This window comes from Pipistrellus kuhlii, unplaced genomic scaffold (assembly GCF_014108245.1).
Source record: "Pipistrellus kuhlii isolate mPipKuh1 unplaced genomic scaffold, mPipKuh1.p scaffold_m20_p_12, whole genome shotgun sequence".
Classification (NCBI taxonomy): Eukaryota; Metazoa; Chordata; class Mammalia; order Chiroptera; family Vespertilionidae; genus Pipistrellus; species Pipistrellus kuhlii.
In genome coordinates, this window is record NW_023425427.1 from 35,457,886 (window position 1) to 35,472,212 (window position 14,327).

At 44.2% G+C, this 14,327-nt stretch overlaps 1 protein-coding gene across 14 annotated transcripts in view; it reads left to right on the forward strand.

The window, feature by feature from the left end:
• Positions 1-6,986: 6,986 nt before the first annotated feature.
• JAK2 (Janus kinase 2) overlaps positions 6,987-14,327 on the forward strand; it is a 91,990-nt gene continuing 84,649 nt past the window's right edge. For 2 of the 14 annotated variants that reach the window (XM_045580181.1, XM_036433979.2), the window contains exons 1-2: positions 6,987-7,743; positions 8,089-8,170. In XM_045580181.1, the coding sequence (XP_045436137.1) occupies positions 7,678-7,743; positions 8,089-8,170 (148 nt within the window). In that variant the 5' untranslated portion in view covers positions 6,987-7,677. Of the gene's footprint in view, positions 7,799-7,904; positions 7,953-8,088; positions 8,201-8,717; positions 8,789-9,726; positions 9,819-13,684; positions 13,691-14,327 lie in introns of those variants that run through there. The other 12 variants (XM_036433973.2, XM_036433975.2, XM_036433969.2 and 9 more) reach the window with 10 other exon arrangements.

The following is a 14,327-nucleotide window of genomic DNA, read 5'->3' on the forward strand; positions in this document are numbered from 1 at the left end:
AAATCTACCTAAGAACTTTCAAAAAAGATAGAAGCCAACGTTCTGGCTCACACATATGATCACAGGTTACGTGTGTGTGTGTGTGCGTGTGTGTGTGTGTGTGCGTGTGTGTGTATTTAAATCACCTGAGGATCTATTTATTAATTTTAAAGAGAAGGGAAGGGAGAGATAGAAATAGAGATAGAGATGAGAGAGAGAATGAAAGGGACACACAGAGAGAAACATCAATGAGAGAGAGAAACATGGATTGCTTGCTTCCTGTATACACTCTGGCTAGGGACTGAACACCTGAAACCCTAGGCATGTGTCCTGATTAGGAATCGAACCTGTACCTTTTTGGTATATGGGATGACACTCTGACCAACTGAGCCACTTGGCCAGGGCTGGTCACAGTTTTTTGGCAGGCATGGGTTTGGGAGTGGCAGTGAAGAACCAGGTTCTACTGCAGTGGAAGGACAGAATTTTGCTGCATACATTACATACTTCCCCATAGTTGACAATTAATTAGTCACCTGCTAATTTTTATTTTTAGAAATGGGCCATACAATCAGTTTTTAATCTAAATGTGTTATCATTCAACCCACATTTCTTGTTTCTCCATATTGTGTAAGAGGAAGTTGTGAAAGACTTGGTCTATTTTTTTGGTATACTCTTTTGTCTTTATCAAAGAACTAGAGGCCTGGTGTGCAACCTTCATACACTGGGGGGGAGAGGGGGGTTCCCCTCAACCTGGCCTGCACCCTCTCAAGGTCTGGAACCCATCGGGGGATGTCCGTAGGCCTAAGTTGGCAGTTGGACATCTCCTGAGGGGTCCTTAGTGCTGCCACAGAGGCAGGAGAGGTTCCCGCCACCACTGTTGCACTCGCCAACTGTGAGCTCTGCTTCTGGCTGAGTGGTGCTCCCCTTATGAAGGTGCACTTGACCACCAGGGGGAGGCTCCTGCATTGAGCATCTGCCCCCTGGTGGTCAGTGCGTATCATAGTGACCATTCTGCTGTTTGGTTGATTTGCATATTAGGGTTTTATTATATAGGATGGGGCAAACTTTCTAAAAATGTTTGCCCTGGGAGAAAATTTCTAGCTACTAGGGATCACATAAAGAGCTAAAAAATTCTCTACAAATGAAAAAAGCTAAATATTCCAGGTCAGTATTAGCTTAAAGTCCTTCAGACACTAAGCAAGTAATTTCATTGCACTGCACAGGTATATGGATCTCTCAACTGGATAAGCCTATGAATATATATTTTCCTTGTCCACATGTCTTCCATATCCAAATCTCTAATATAAGAAGTAATTCATTTCCCCACAAGAAACCCTTAATTCATATTCACTACTGCCAAATGGCTTTTTCTTGCAAACAGTGTACAGTAACAGATACCATGCTTGGTTAAATAAATACATCATTGCAAAATACAGAAACATCACTTATCTACAATGAATGTATCTGCACTGTTCCAGAGTTTTAAAATAGACTTTTTTTTTTTCTCAGAAAAGACAATGTTTTTTTTCCACAGCTCAGATACTTTTCATTTTTTAAATCCTGACATTAAAGCCATATTCAGCACTTTATCTTCTTTTGTGTGGGCCTGTGTTCTAGTGGATAGAGTGTCGAACTGTGGACTGAAGGGTCCTGTGTTCAGTTCCAGTCGGGGCACATGCCTGAGTTATGGGCTTGATCAGTGGTTTTCTGTCATCATTGATGTTTCTATCTCTCCTTTTCCCTTCCTTTCTGAAATCAATAAAGAACATGAACTTCAAATAGGTTTTAAGTATCTTGCTCTCTCTCTTCTTCTGGCACCCCTATAATTTGGATGTTGGTATGTTTGAAGTTGTCCCAGAGGCTCCTTATCTTCATATTTTTGGATTCTTTTTTCTTTTTGCCTTTCCAGTTGAGTGTTTTTTGCTTCTTTGTATTTCAAATCTTTGGCTTGATTCTTAGGATCCTCTAGTCTGCTGTTGGATCTCTGTATATTATTCTTTTTTAAAAAAATATATTTTATTGATTTTTTTACAGAGAGGAAGGGAGAGAGCTAAAGAGCTAAAGACGTCGATGAGAGAGAAATATTGACCAGCTGCCTCTTGCACACCCCCTACTGGGGATGTGCCCACAACCAACATATCAATACATGCCCCTGACCGGAATCGAACCCGAGACCTTTCAGTCCGCAGACCGACGCTCTACCACTGAGCCAAACCGGTTTCGGCTGTATATTATTCTTTATTTCAGTCAGTGTATGCTTAATTTCTGATTGGTCCTTTTTCATATCCTTGAGGGTCTCACTAGATTTCTCAAAGATTTCTAGAAGATTCTTGAGTAACCTTATAACCGTGGTTTTGAACTCTATATCCAGTAGTTTGCTTTCCTCCATTTATTTCATTTGTGACCTGTTTCTTTGTCTCTGCATTTTGGCTGCTTCCCTGTGTTGATAGAGTGGCTTTGTGTGCTAGGTGTCCTATAGTACCCAGTGGCTCAGCCTCCCTAACTATCTGAGGTGAACACTCTTGGTGCACCCCTTTGTGGGCTGTGTGCTCAGTCTTGTTGTAGTTAGGCCTTGATTGTTGGTATCATTGGGAGGAATTGACTTCCAGGCCTGTGAGGATCAGTTGTATCTACAATGGGAGAACTGCTGTGCTGGAGACACCCTTATGGGACAAGACTTGCTTCAGTGTAGCATTGGCGCTCACTGAATCTGCCCTGAGTGTGTCTCTGATGGATGTGAAGAGTTGTAATCTGGATGGTCTCACTCTAACCACTGCTCTTGGATCTCCAAGGAGGTGCAAAGTCAGCCACTGCCTGAGGCAACCCAGCAGGAGCTACAAAGAAATCTTCAGATTCCTTTTCTTTGTTTGAGGTTTGGAGGTGCCCAGATGAGGCCTAGCTGTGAAGCAATGCAAGCTGCTGTCCAGCCTTGGGCCTTCTTTTGGAAGCTTTGGGGTTCTCTGACCTAGATGCAGTTTGTTAGGTTTTAGATTGCAAAAAGCCAAGTAATTCATATGCAAAAGCCTCTGTGCACAGCTTGGGTGGGGTTGTAAACTGGGTGGGCTGGGGTCTTAGAGAATCATTTGGACAGAGCAAACAGCAATGGCTGACCATCAGCCCTGCCCCAAAGAAGCCCCTGGGTCTCTGTGTCCTGTGGCACCATACAGGAACAATGATCACTGCAAACACCTCTGAGAGAAAAATGCCCCCATGTTCCGGCCTGATACCAGACAGTTCAGTTTCTCTTCCTATGATTCCGGGTCCCCAGAGTCTCTCCGGGGGGCTTGTATCTCCCGACTAAAAACGATACGCAACAGTGTATCCTGTTGCCAGACCTTTTTCTGCGCACACCTCTGTACCTCCATACTTCATTTCTGCACCTCTGCACCTCCTCCCAGTCTCTGCTCTTTTCTCTTTCCTTCTAGTTGTATAAATTCCACTCAGCCGTCCTTCACGTGGTTCTGGATGATATCTGTTTTGTCTTTTAGTTGTAATTTTGAAGTGGTTGGGCAAGGCAGCAAATTCAGGTGCTTACCTATGCTGCCATCTTGGTTTGACATCCACACTTCATTGCTTTATTTTTTAAAATATATTTTATTGATTTTTTTTTACAGAGAGGAAGGGAGGGGGAGAGTTAGAAACATCGATGAGAGAGAAACATCAATCAGCTGCATGCCCCTGACTGGAATCGAACCTGGGACCCTTGAGTCCACAGGCCAAGAGATGCTCTATACACTGCGCCAAACCGAATAGGGTCACACACATATTTTATATGCCAACAGCAAGCCCAGGCTCTTATTTGTATTCCTGATCAACTGATTATAGATTGGAGGGTCCAAAGACCCATCCAATTTATTTATTTATTTATTTATTTATTTATTTATTTATTTATTTATTATTTTAAGAAATATATACATTTTATTGATTTCTTACAGAGAGGGAGAGAGATAGAGAGCTAGAAATGTCGATGAGAGAGAAACATTGACCAGCTGCCTCTTGCACACCCCCTACCAGGGATGTGCCCGCAACTGATGTACATACCCTTGACCGGAATCGAACCTGGGACCCTTCAGTCTGCAGACCGACGAAGAGCCATCCAATTTAGAATGCTAATCTCATGTTCAAGTTGTTACCTAGACTGCTGATTGATTGGCTATATATCAGAGATTCCCACAACCCCCTCCTTGGGCTGATTAATTTGCGAGAATGGCTCACAGAACTCAGAGAAACATTTAACTGACTAGACTAGGGGTGTCGAACTCAATCAGAGAAGGGGCCAAAATCTAAAATCCAGCCTAAATCGCGGGCCGAATGGTTTACTGAACAGTCATAAACTGTCATTGTGATGGAAACGCAGCGGAGTGCAGTGATGACAGCGCGGTGCGGGCCACATTGCAAGGCCTGGCGGGACGGATTTGGCCCGCAGGCCTTGTTTTTGACACATGTGGACTAGACTATCAGCTTATTAGAAAAGGATATTAAAGACTACGACCAGATGAAGAGACACCTAAGGCAAAGTCCTAAACAAAGGAGCTCGTGCGCACCTACAAGGCGGCACTCACATGGAGGTAGTATGGTTCTCCAGCACGAGAGGTCTCTGAAGAAGGAAAAGCTGCCTTCCTGGGTTTTTATGGAGGCTTCCTTACACAGCCTTGATTGCCTGAGACATTGACCACTGGCCCTTGAATTTAATTTCCAGCTCCTTTCCCTTATCCCAAAATGGGATAGATGGGACTCAGTTACCTTTAATCATTTGTTTGGTTCTCTTGGGTGAGGTCCAAAAGTCACCTTATTAATATAACAAAAGACAAGCCGAGACCGGTTTGGCTCAATGGATAGAGCATCGGCTTGGGGACTGAAAGGTCCTGGGTTCGATTCCGGTCAAGGGCATGTACCTTGGTTGCGGGTATATCCCCAGTAGGGGGTGTGCAAGAGGCAGCTGGTTGATGATTCTCTCTCTCATCGATGTTTCTAGCTCTCTATCTCTCTCCCTTCCTCTCTGTACAAAATAATAAAATATATTAAAAAAAACAAAACAAAATTTTTTGCCGGGACCGGTTTGGCTCAATGGATAGAGCGTCGGCTTGGGGACTGAAAGGTCCCGGGTTCGATTCCGGTCAAGGGCATGTACCTTGGTTGCGGGCATATCCCCGGTAGGGGGTGTGCAAGAGGCAGCTGATCGATGACTCTCTCTCATCGATGTTTCTAACTCTCTATCTCTCCCTTCCTCTCTGTACAAAATCAATAAAATATATAAAAATAATAATAATAATAATATAACAAAAGACACCTTGATCACTCTCAACACTTAGGAAATTCCAAGGGTTTGCGGGGCTGTGTATGATAAACACCAAATATTGTCTACATTACAATATTGCACCATAGGAATGCAATTCCCCTATAATCTCTTTCTCTTATGAGAAAGCAGGACCTTCGTTCATTATTAACTTAAAGAAGTCAGTGTGAATTCAAGTTATTTTCTATCCTGCTATCATTTGCTCAAAGACCTTTTACAATGGGTCTTATGTTAAAAGTAATGCAGGAGTTGCTGTGGTGAGGTTTGTTTAAAGAAACTATTTAATACAAGCCAAACCTGAATGGCAACATCATTTGTGTATGGAGAAACAGGGGCTATAAATGCATCAATTCCTTCAACTTGACAGAAAAAGGGCTAATAATAAGTGAAAAAGGTCCTACTCAGTTGCTTAAAGGCTACTTCTTTGCCTCACCTCTTACCACTGCCCCCTCCTTCACTGTCCTCCAGCCACAGTGTCCTCTTTCCTGCTCCTTGCTTGCCAAGTACATTCCCTTCTGGGGGTCTTTGCCTCTTTGCCAGCCCTTTTGCCTGAAACGCTTTCCCAAGATAATCACAGGACTGGTCCATTCTCATGCCTCAGATCTCTGCTGAAATGTCAGTTACTCTGGGAGGGCGCCTAACTGCAATAGCACATAGACTGTTCACTTTCTACTCCTTCACTTTGCAGTATTATTATTTTTTTAGTGGCAATTATACCCTTGCACATTATACATTTAAGGCAATTAAATTTTTTTATTAAATTATTATCTGTGTACATATACCCTTACGCCCCACCCCCCTACATGCCCTCCCTCCCTCCCCAGAGTTTTGTGTCCATTGGTTGTACTTATATGCATGTATACAAGTCCTTAGGTTGATCTCTTATCTTCCCAGATTTTCCTCCCCTCCCTGCTGTAATTTGACAGTCTGCTTGTTGCTTTACTGTCTCTATATCTATCTTTTGGTTGATATAATGTTCTTTATTATCCATAAATGAGTGAGGTCATGTGGTGTTTCTCTTTCATTGACTGGCTTATTTCACTCAGCAGTCACTGTATCAGAATACTAGCTCCAGCACACAAGGAACATGCAGTTAATTAGTATTCACATAGCATCCTGGGGGGAGGGGGCTAGTAGGTGTTCTGTAAATATGTGTTGAATGGATGAATGAAGCTCTTTGGGATGGTGGAAGTTGTTCTTTCTCAATCGCCCAGGCCTCGCGGTCAATCTGCAGGCAGCTGGGAGCACCCTGCCACCCGCCCTGCTTCCCAGCAGAGGTGAGTCAGGCCCTCGGGATTGCACTGGGGAGAAGACACGGCCAGGCTGAGCACGCAGCGCCAGCCCCTCTCCCCGGCACTACTTCCCCTCGGTCCAGAGGCCAAGCCTGGGAAGCACAGGTTTGCAGCCCCCGGAACGTGGAAGCTGAGGCAGAAGGAAAAAAGCAACCGCGCGCGGGCGGGGAAAGTCTGTGCGGTGCGGGGCTGCGCGCAGAGGGCGCCTTCCCATCCGGCTGACTCATTCCCAGCCGCCTCCACGGCGGGTGGCGGACACACACACATACAGACACACAGACACAGACACACACAGACACACACACACACACACACACACACACACACACACACACACACACACACACACACACACACACACACACACACACACACGCCTATCTCGTGGAGGGCCGTCCCCGCGAGCCGCCACCGCCAGCTCAGCCTCTCCGCCCGCTCGGGCCCAGGGGCCTCCCCCGGAATCTCCGCGCGCGCGCACGCACGCGCGCACGCGCGCCACGGGAAGCCACGGCCCCGCGAGGCTCGCCCCTGTCGGCCCCGCGGCGCGCGCATCCGGAGCCGCTCGGCCCCCCGGGAGCGGCGCACGCGCAGTGCGGGCGCGCGCCCCCGCCCCCCGCCCGGCTCCGGCCCGGCCTCAGACCGCGGCGAGTCGGCGGCCGCCCTGACCGAAGAAGGCCCTGAATCCCAGTGTCGCCCGCGGTTCTGAAGACTCTGCGCGGCCCCGGGAGAGGGTGGAGACGGCGGCGGCGGTGACGAGCTTCCCGGCTGCCGGCGGCCGAAGCGGAGTGGCTTGGGTGGAGGAAGTAGAAGCCGAGGAGCCCGAGGGGGCAGCCGCGCCTGCAGCTAACGGCCTCCCGGGGCGCTGACCGCTGGGCAGGCGAACCGCTGGCTCCGGAGTTCGCGCCGCCGCCGCCGCCGCCGCCTCCGCCTCCTCCGCCTCCTCCTCAGCTGCTCTGTCGTGGGGCCCGGACTTGGAGGCGCGTCTGGGAGGAGAACTGGTGCCCGCAGCCCAGGGAGAGAGAGAGGCCGGGTCCTCGCCGCCGCCGCCGCCGAGGGATGTGAGTGGGAGCCGCAGCCGCGCGGGAGGGATCGGAGGTCCCAGCCTGGCGGATGCTCGGACCCGAACCCGTGCCCGCTCCGGGGGCTTCGCAGACCGTGGCCGGCCGGAGGCGCCCGGTAGGAGCCGCCTGGGGTCTGGGGGCGCGTCCTCACCGCCCGGTCCGAGCCGCGGGTGGGTGTTCCTGCCCTCGGCTCTCCGCCGCCCTCCCCACCCGCCCGGTCCCCGCTCTCTCCGCTGCTTGTGGCAGCCAACTTGACAGCAAAGGAAAAGCTTCCTCTCGGCGGGGAAACGACCGGGAGTTTTTGCTGTTGTTGTTTGCACCCATGTGCGCCCGATCCCCCACCGCCCACCCTTTATTTTTTATCCTCTTTCAGATCTTCTTAGACGCTCAAGCAGCCTAGAGAAGAACGAGTATTTCCTCTGGATTTCTGCGCTAGTAACTTCTTCTTCTTCTTCTTTAGGTTTCAGAAGCGGGTAAGGGAACAAGATGTGAACTGTTTTCCTTCTGCAGAACAAGAGGCCCTTCCTCCCCTCCGCGCCAAGGTGGGTAAAGGGATCTTGGCTGCTGGGAAGGCGAGGGTATCGCCAGCCGAAGGTGGGGAGCGGGTGGCAGGACTCGTGGCTTCTTACTCCCCTGAAAATTGTAGAGCTGAACTTTTTGGCCCGGGAGGGTATGTTGGGGGAGGGGGGGGCGTGTTTGTTGTTGTTCTGGGATCCTTTAAGAAACATTCATTGTTTCTTTCTCTGCTGACTTATAACGTGGCTTTGCAAAAAAAACAAAACAAAAAAAAAACAACAACAAACAACACCATTGCAACATTGTCAGTTACTCTCTTCTCTTCAAGCAGCCAGAGTCTTCATTTTCTAGCACTAAGAGATACCTATGGAGAGAACACGTTAGCCGTTCTTGCTGGGGTTTCTGCTGCCACATTGAGTGCTTCCTGGATGGTTTTATCTGCCTAAGTTTGCTGTGTCGGTTGAATTTACCCAGTTTGCTTTCCGGTGGTTATTAATCTGACAGGAGAAACTCCTGTGTGTGTGTTTTTTGTTTTTGTTTTTTGTTTGTTTTTGTTTGTTTTTCTGAATGAAGCAGCCAAGGTGTGTCATGCATAGTGGGAAGGAGAAATGTGGAGAAGGAAACAAGAAGTGGGAATAAGAGAGGTGCTTTTGGTTTCATAATAGATTTGTATTACTGAGTTGTTGGGCTACTGCAGATGTTCTCATATCACACACCCAGCAGATTTGAAGATGGATAATCAACCTTTGGTCTCCCTCTCCCCACCCTCTTCACCTCTTTACCACTTGAAGTGCAAGAATCATTTGCTTGTATATGTGCATATGTGTTACCAAACATATCTGCAAACCGGATGTGTTCAACACTTGTTTTCATAGTACGTGTATTCACCTGTATAGGAAAGACCCACTATATGAGCATATAATACTTGTTTTTTGCTCTAGTTGAATGACCTGTGTTTGGAGTTTATAGTGGGTTTTTGTGTTGTTTTTTAGAGGCCATTTAAGGAATAGAAGGGGGGATATTTAAGGACCATTGTTTAATTTGAGACAGATGTCTTAAGTATGGGATGGGAACTGTTATCTTTTCTCTACCTTCACCCGGCTGTATTGCTGAAAGATGGGATGCTTTTGTGGCAGAATAGGAAACCGCTTTGGCTTTGAAGTCAGGTCTGGGTTGAATCCTGCTTATTATTTAAAATCTCATTGAGCCTCAATTTTCTTATGGCTGAATAAGATGATGCATGCAAAGTAGTACATTGCTTGGTAACTATAAAAGTCTTGGCTGCTATCATGTCTGGGCAGGCCAAGGAGACTCAGACAAGGACAGAATGACTCTGCATAAGGTGATCTGCCAGTGACCAGTATTTCTTCCTCTTTAGTATAAGGACAAAAAGGACTTTTTGGGTCTTTAAATGGTTAAGGGACTTTATAGTCTTTTTATGGAAAGATTGTACTTATCTCTCTGACACCCCCCTCCCACATTGTGCTGTCCCTACCAACTATTGTGCTGCCCTCTTGTGGTTAATTATGCTAAGAATTTTCTTTTGCTCCTCCCACATTGCATTTTTTGGGTCTCTTTTTAGGCCCCTTCCCTGTACTCCTAGTTCCCAAATTGTGTGCTGAGTGAGATGTCTCACAGTACCAGTGAACTTAGGCTTGTCTGAAGTAGTTCATGGTTTCAACATTAAATTGATACATTCCTTTCTACAATGTCATGTCTTTACAAAGCTGTGTTTTTAGTGGTCGCTGTGATAAAAAACAAATACTGCATGAAAATTAATGATACAGGCAAGGAGAATGTGATATCCAATTTAATTCCAAGATTTGAGAAGTTGTACAGTGCCCAACAAGCCCTAAGTTTTAAGGACATTAATACTTAAATGGTTTGAACCTAGTACCTACCTGCTTAAGCATTTCTTTTGGCCTAGGGTTCCTACAAAAAAAATTACTAAGACTGAGGACTCACTAAATGGAGAAAGTTTGAGAACCTCTGCCTTATCTTTTGGTTGGCTTTTCTGATTTAAAAAATGTTTAGTTAATGGAAAAACTGCATTTTTAAAATGTTGGTCACTAATGGATCCCCTCTCCACCAAAACTATTGATATAATTGTTGATACAAGGCTGTTACCAGCTGGTTATGGCTTAATATAGTTCCTTTCCTATTCAGTATCTTCATAGCTTTGGCTCATTTCTTTCATTTTAAAACTAATCTTGTTGCCCATTTGCCATTCTAGTCATAGTATTGGTTTTCTAGTATATTTGATCATCTCCTCATACTCAACATTCCTCAAATGAAAATCATTATTTTATATCCCTTTGTAATGTCCTTCTCTCCTGGATATATAGGATTTAAATTAGGGATCATTTTAAAACTGCCTCTTTCATATTAACCCATCCACCATTTTCTGTCCATATTTCTTTTGTCCCTCTGTCTTTGCTTCCCTCATTTTACCACTTAAATCCCAGGACTCATTTCCTCAGCCTAAAATACTGAAAGTCATAGCAACCTTTCAGAATCCAGCATCTCTTCCTTCAAGTTATCTTTAATAAAAATGTCGCCGAAACCGATTTGGCTCAGTAGATAGAGTGTCGGCCTGCGGACTGAAGGGTCCCAGGTTCAATTCCTGTCAAGGGTTGCGGGCATATCCCTATTAAGAGGTGTACAAGAGCCCGGACCGGTTTGGCTCAGCGGATAGAGCGTCGGCTTGGGGACTGAAGGGTCCCGGGTTCGATTCCGGTCAAGGGCATGTACCTTGGCTGCGGGCATATCCCCAGTAGGGGGTGTGCAAGAGGCAGCTGGTCGATGACACTCTCTCATCGATGTTTCAAACTCTCTCTCTCTCTCCCTTCCTCTCTGTATAAAATCAATAAAATATATTTAAAAAAAAAAAGAGGTGTACAAGAGGCAACTGATAGATATTTCTCTCTCATCCATGTTTCTAACTCCCTGTCCCTCTCTCTCGGTAAAAAAAAAAAAAATCAATAAAATATATATTTTTTAAAAATGTCACTTTAGCTCTAGCCAGTTGCCCAGTGGTTAGAGCGTCCACCTTTGGACTGAAGAGTGCCAGGTTCAATTCCAGTCAAGGACATGCACTTCAGTTGCAGGCTTGATTCCCAGTCCTGGTCCGGGTTTGAGCAGATGGCAACCAGTCGATGTGTGTCTCTTTCACATCAATGTTTCTCTCTCTCTGTCTCTCCCCCTCCCTTCCATTCTCTCTCTAAAAATAAAAAGAAAAAAATAAAAAGAAAAAAAATATACTCTGATGAGAATTAACAAAAAATAAAAATATCACTCTATTATGCCTTATTGTTGGTATTCTCTTGCCCCATATTTTCATTAGCTTCCCATTTTATACTTATTAAATTTAAGTTCCTTTTTCTGGCTTTCAAGATATTCTATCATTATTCCCTGCTCTATTTATTCAGTCTTCTGTCTAAAGACCCTCTGTAAGCATTCGCTGCTATTCACTTCAAACCTGCTTTTTACTCTTATAGCAGCTGTGCTTATTTTCTACCTTTTAACTTTCATTCTTGTTTTCCATACTTTTCCCACCAAGCCCAGTTCTGTTTCCTATTGCACTGCTTACTAGATGTGGAATAATTGAGCAAGGCTTCAGTCTCCTCATCTGGAAAATGAGGAGAATTATAGTATTTTTTTCCTTAGGTTTGTAGTGAATATTGAGTTAATATATGAAAAGTCCTCAAGATCAGTGCCTGGCACATTAAGCACACCTTAAGTTTTAGGTATTATTATAATTATTTATTACCACTGCTATTATTAGCAATCTGTGTGTACTTTTTAAAAAATATATTTTTTTAAAAAAGGTGAGCTTAATGTGCCCGAAAATAAGACAGTGTCTTATATTAATTTTTTCTCCCAAAATTGCTCTAGGTCTTATTTTCAGGGGATATCTTATCTTTCCATGCGCTAGGTCTTATTTTCAGAGGATGTCTTATTTTTGGGGAAGCACGGTATTCTATTATTATCATTATACTTCCAGTTAAAATTCTATCCTATTTGTGGAACTGTTTCATTAAAGATTGCTTTTACCCTTCTCTGTATTTCTATAGTTTCTATTTTTGCATAGTTTACTTGTGTACCATGCTTTGGTTGTTTGTAAGTTATTTCCCTAGAGTTAATCATATTTTTAAAAAATTGACAGTGTATGCTTTGATGAACAGTACCTAGAATTAAACCAGCACACTCACAACCCAATCATTGTGGCTCAGTGGTTGAGCGTTGACCTATGAGCCAAGAAGTCTCAGGTTTAATTATTGGTCAGGGCACATGCTCAGGTTGCAGGCTCGATCCCCATTGGGGGAGAGAAAGGTAGAAACATCAATGATGAGAGAGAATAATTGATCAGCTGCCTTCTGCACTACCCCCACTAGGGACCGAGCCCGCAACACAGGCATGTGCCCTTGACTGGAATTGAACCTGGGACCCTTCAGTCCACAGGCCAATGCTCTATCTACTGAGAAAACTGGCTAGGGCCAATAAAAAAATATTTTTTTAAAAAAGTACACACAGAGTGCTAACTACATGGGAGCATTCAGTAAATGTTGTGTATTCAAAAAGAACTTTAGTCAGTCACCAAACAAACATTTATTAATACTTAAAATGTGAAAGGTACATTGCTATGTCCAAAAGACTTTTAGAAAAATATTAAATAGGTTCCTTTCACTAAGGACTTAAAATTTAATTGGGGAGATAAGTAATGAAAGTTATAGATATTTGAGGCCACAAGTGAGCAAAAAGGCCCACAGAGGAGGTAGAATCAAATCTAGACAAGATTTGTTTTTGCATAAAAGGAAGGACCTTGTATAGGAGGTAAAGGCAAAATATGCATGACATGTTCAGAGAACATTACATAAAATAACTTGATTGAAATGAAGATTTGTGTGGAGAGTGGTAAGAAATCTGGTTGAAAATGTAAGTTGGAATTAGATTGTGCATGCCTTTAAGAGCTGGGATGAAAAGAATGTACTTGGCTCTTTAGGTAACAGAGAAGTTTTTAAAATTTTGGATTGAGAAAGAGCTTGCTAAAAGAAGTATTTTAGGAAATCAGAGAGGCTTCAATTCGAGGCATAGTATGTGTTGAAGTGATATGTGAGAAGTGATAAAGTAGGAAAATAATCTAGGCCTAAAGTAATGAGGATTTGCACTTAGTTGGGATCAGATTGGAGAGATATCACACAAGATTTCATTATGGATTGTATAGGAAAGGAAGATGTGGAGCGGGGTTAGGGGAGGCAGAGAGGAGGAAGAGTAATCAAAGATGACTTTGAGATTTTGATCTGTGACAGGAAATGAAATGTTGCAACTCTAAGACATCTGGGCCACAATATATACATTTTGTGCATTAGGAATATGAGACTCAGAGAGATTTAAGTGTGTCCCAAAATTACTCAGTTAGTGACAAAGAAATAACTATAATTTTATTAATGGCAAAATGGACAGAAATATTACTGTGGAAGTATTAGTAAATGGTTGAGAAGATACAGATATAAGCTCGGTTTATATTTTGTATATTTGAGTTTGAGGTGGCAGTAGGATAGTCAAGTGCAAATAGATAGACAGTGGGACATATTGTATAACTAGAACATGGTAGAAAAATTTAAGGCTGGGATTGTAGTGCTCAGAGTAAAGAGCAGTAGACCTAAAGTTGAGTCTTGGGAATTGCCTGTAATTAGAGAACTGGCAAAGGAGACAAAGGAGGAGCAGTTAATATGAGAAGTAAGGGGATGGGTAGGTTAAGAAGGTGAGAATGACTAAAAATGTTGATTGTTGCTGATTATTGGCAACAAATGAGAAGAATCTTAACTGAAAAAAGGTCTTAGAAATGTGTGCTAGTATTTTACCTGGTATGAAATCTAGAAAAGCAGAATAAAGAAGAAAATTGCTTATAGTTTCCTCATCCTATCTAATAAAAGAGCAATATGCAAATTGACTGTGCCTCTGCCACACCCACAAGCCTAGGCTTGGCTCTGCTCTAGGTTACAAAGTTTCAATTATAGATGATAAGTAAATCCCAGATACCAGGGCCTCTGCTTTGGTTGCCAGGCTGCAAAACACCACAGGCCCCACACTCCAAGAGCACCCCCACCCTGATCCAGGACACCCTTCAGGGCAAACCAGCTGGCCCCCACCAATGTACCAGGCCTCTATCCAAATAATAAA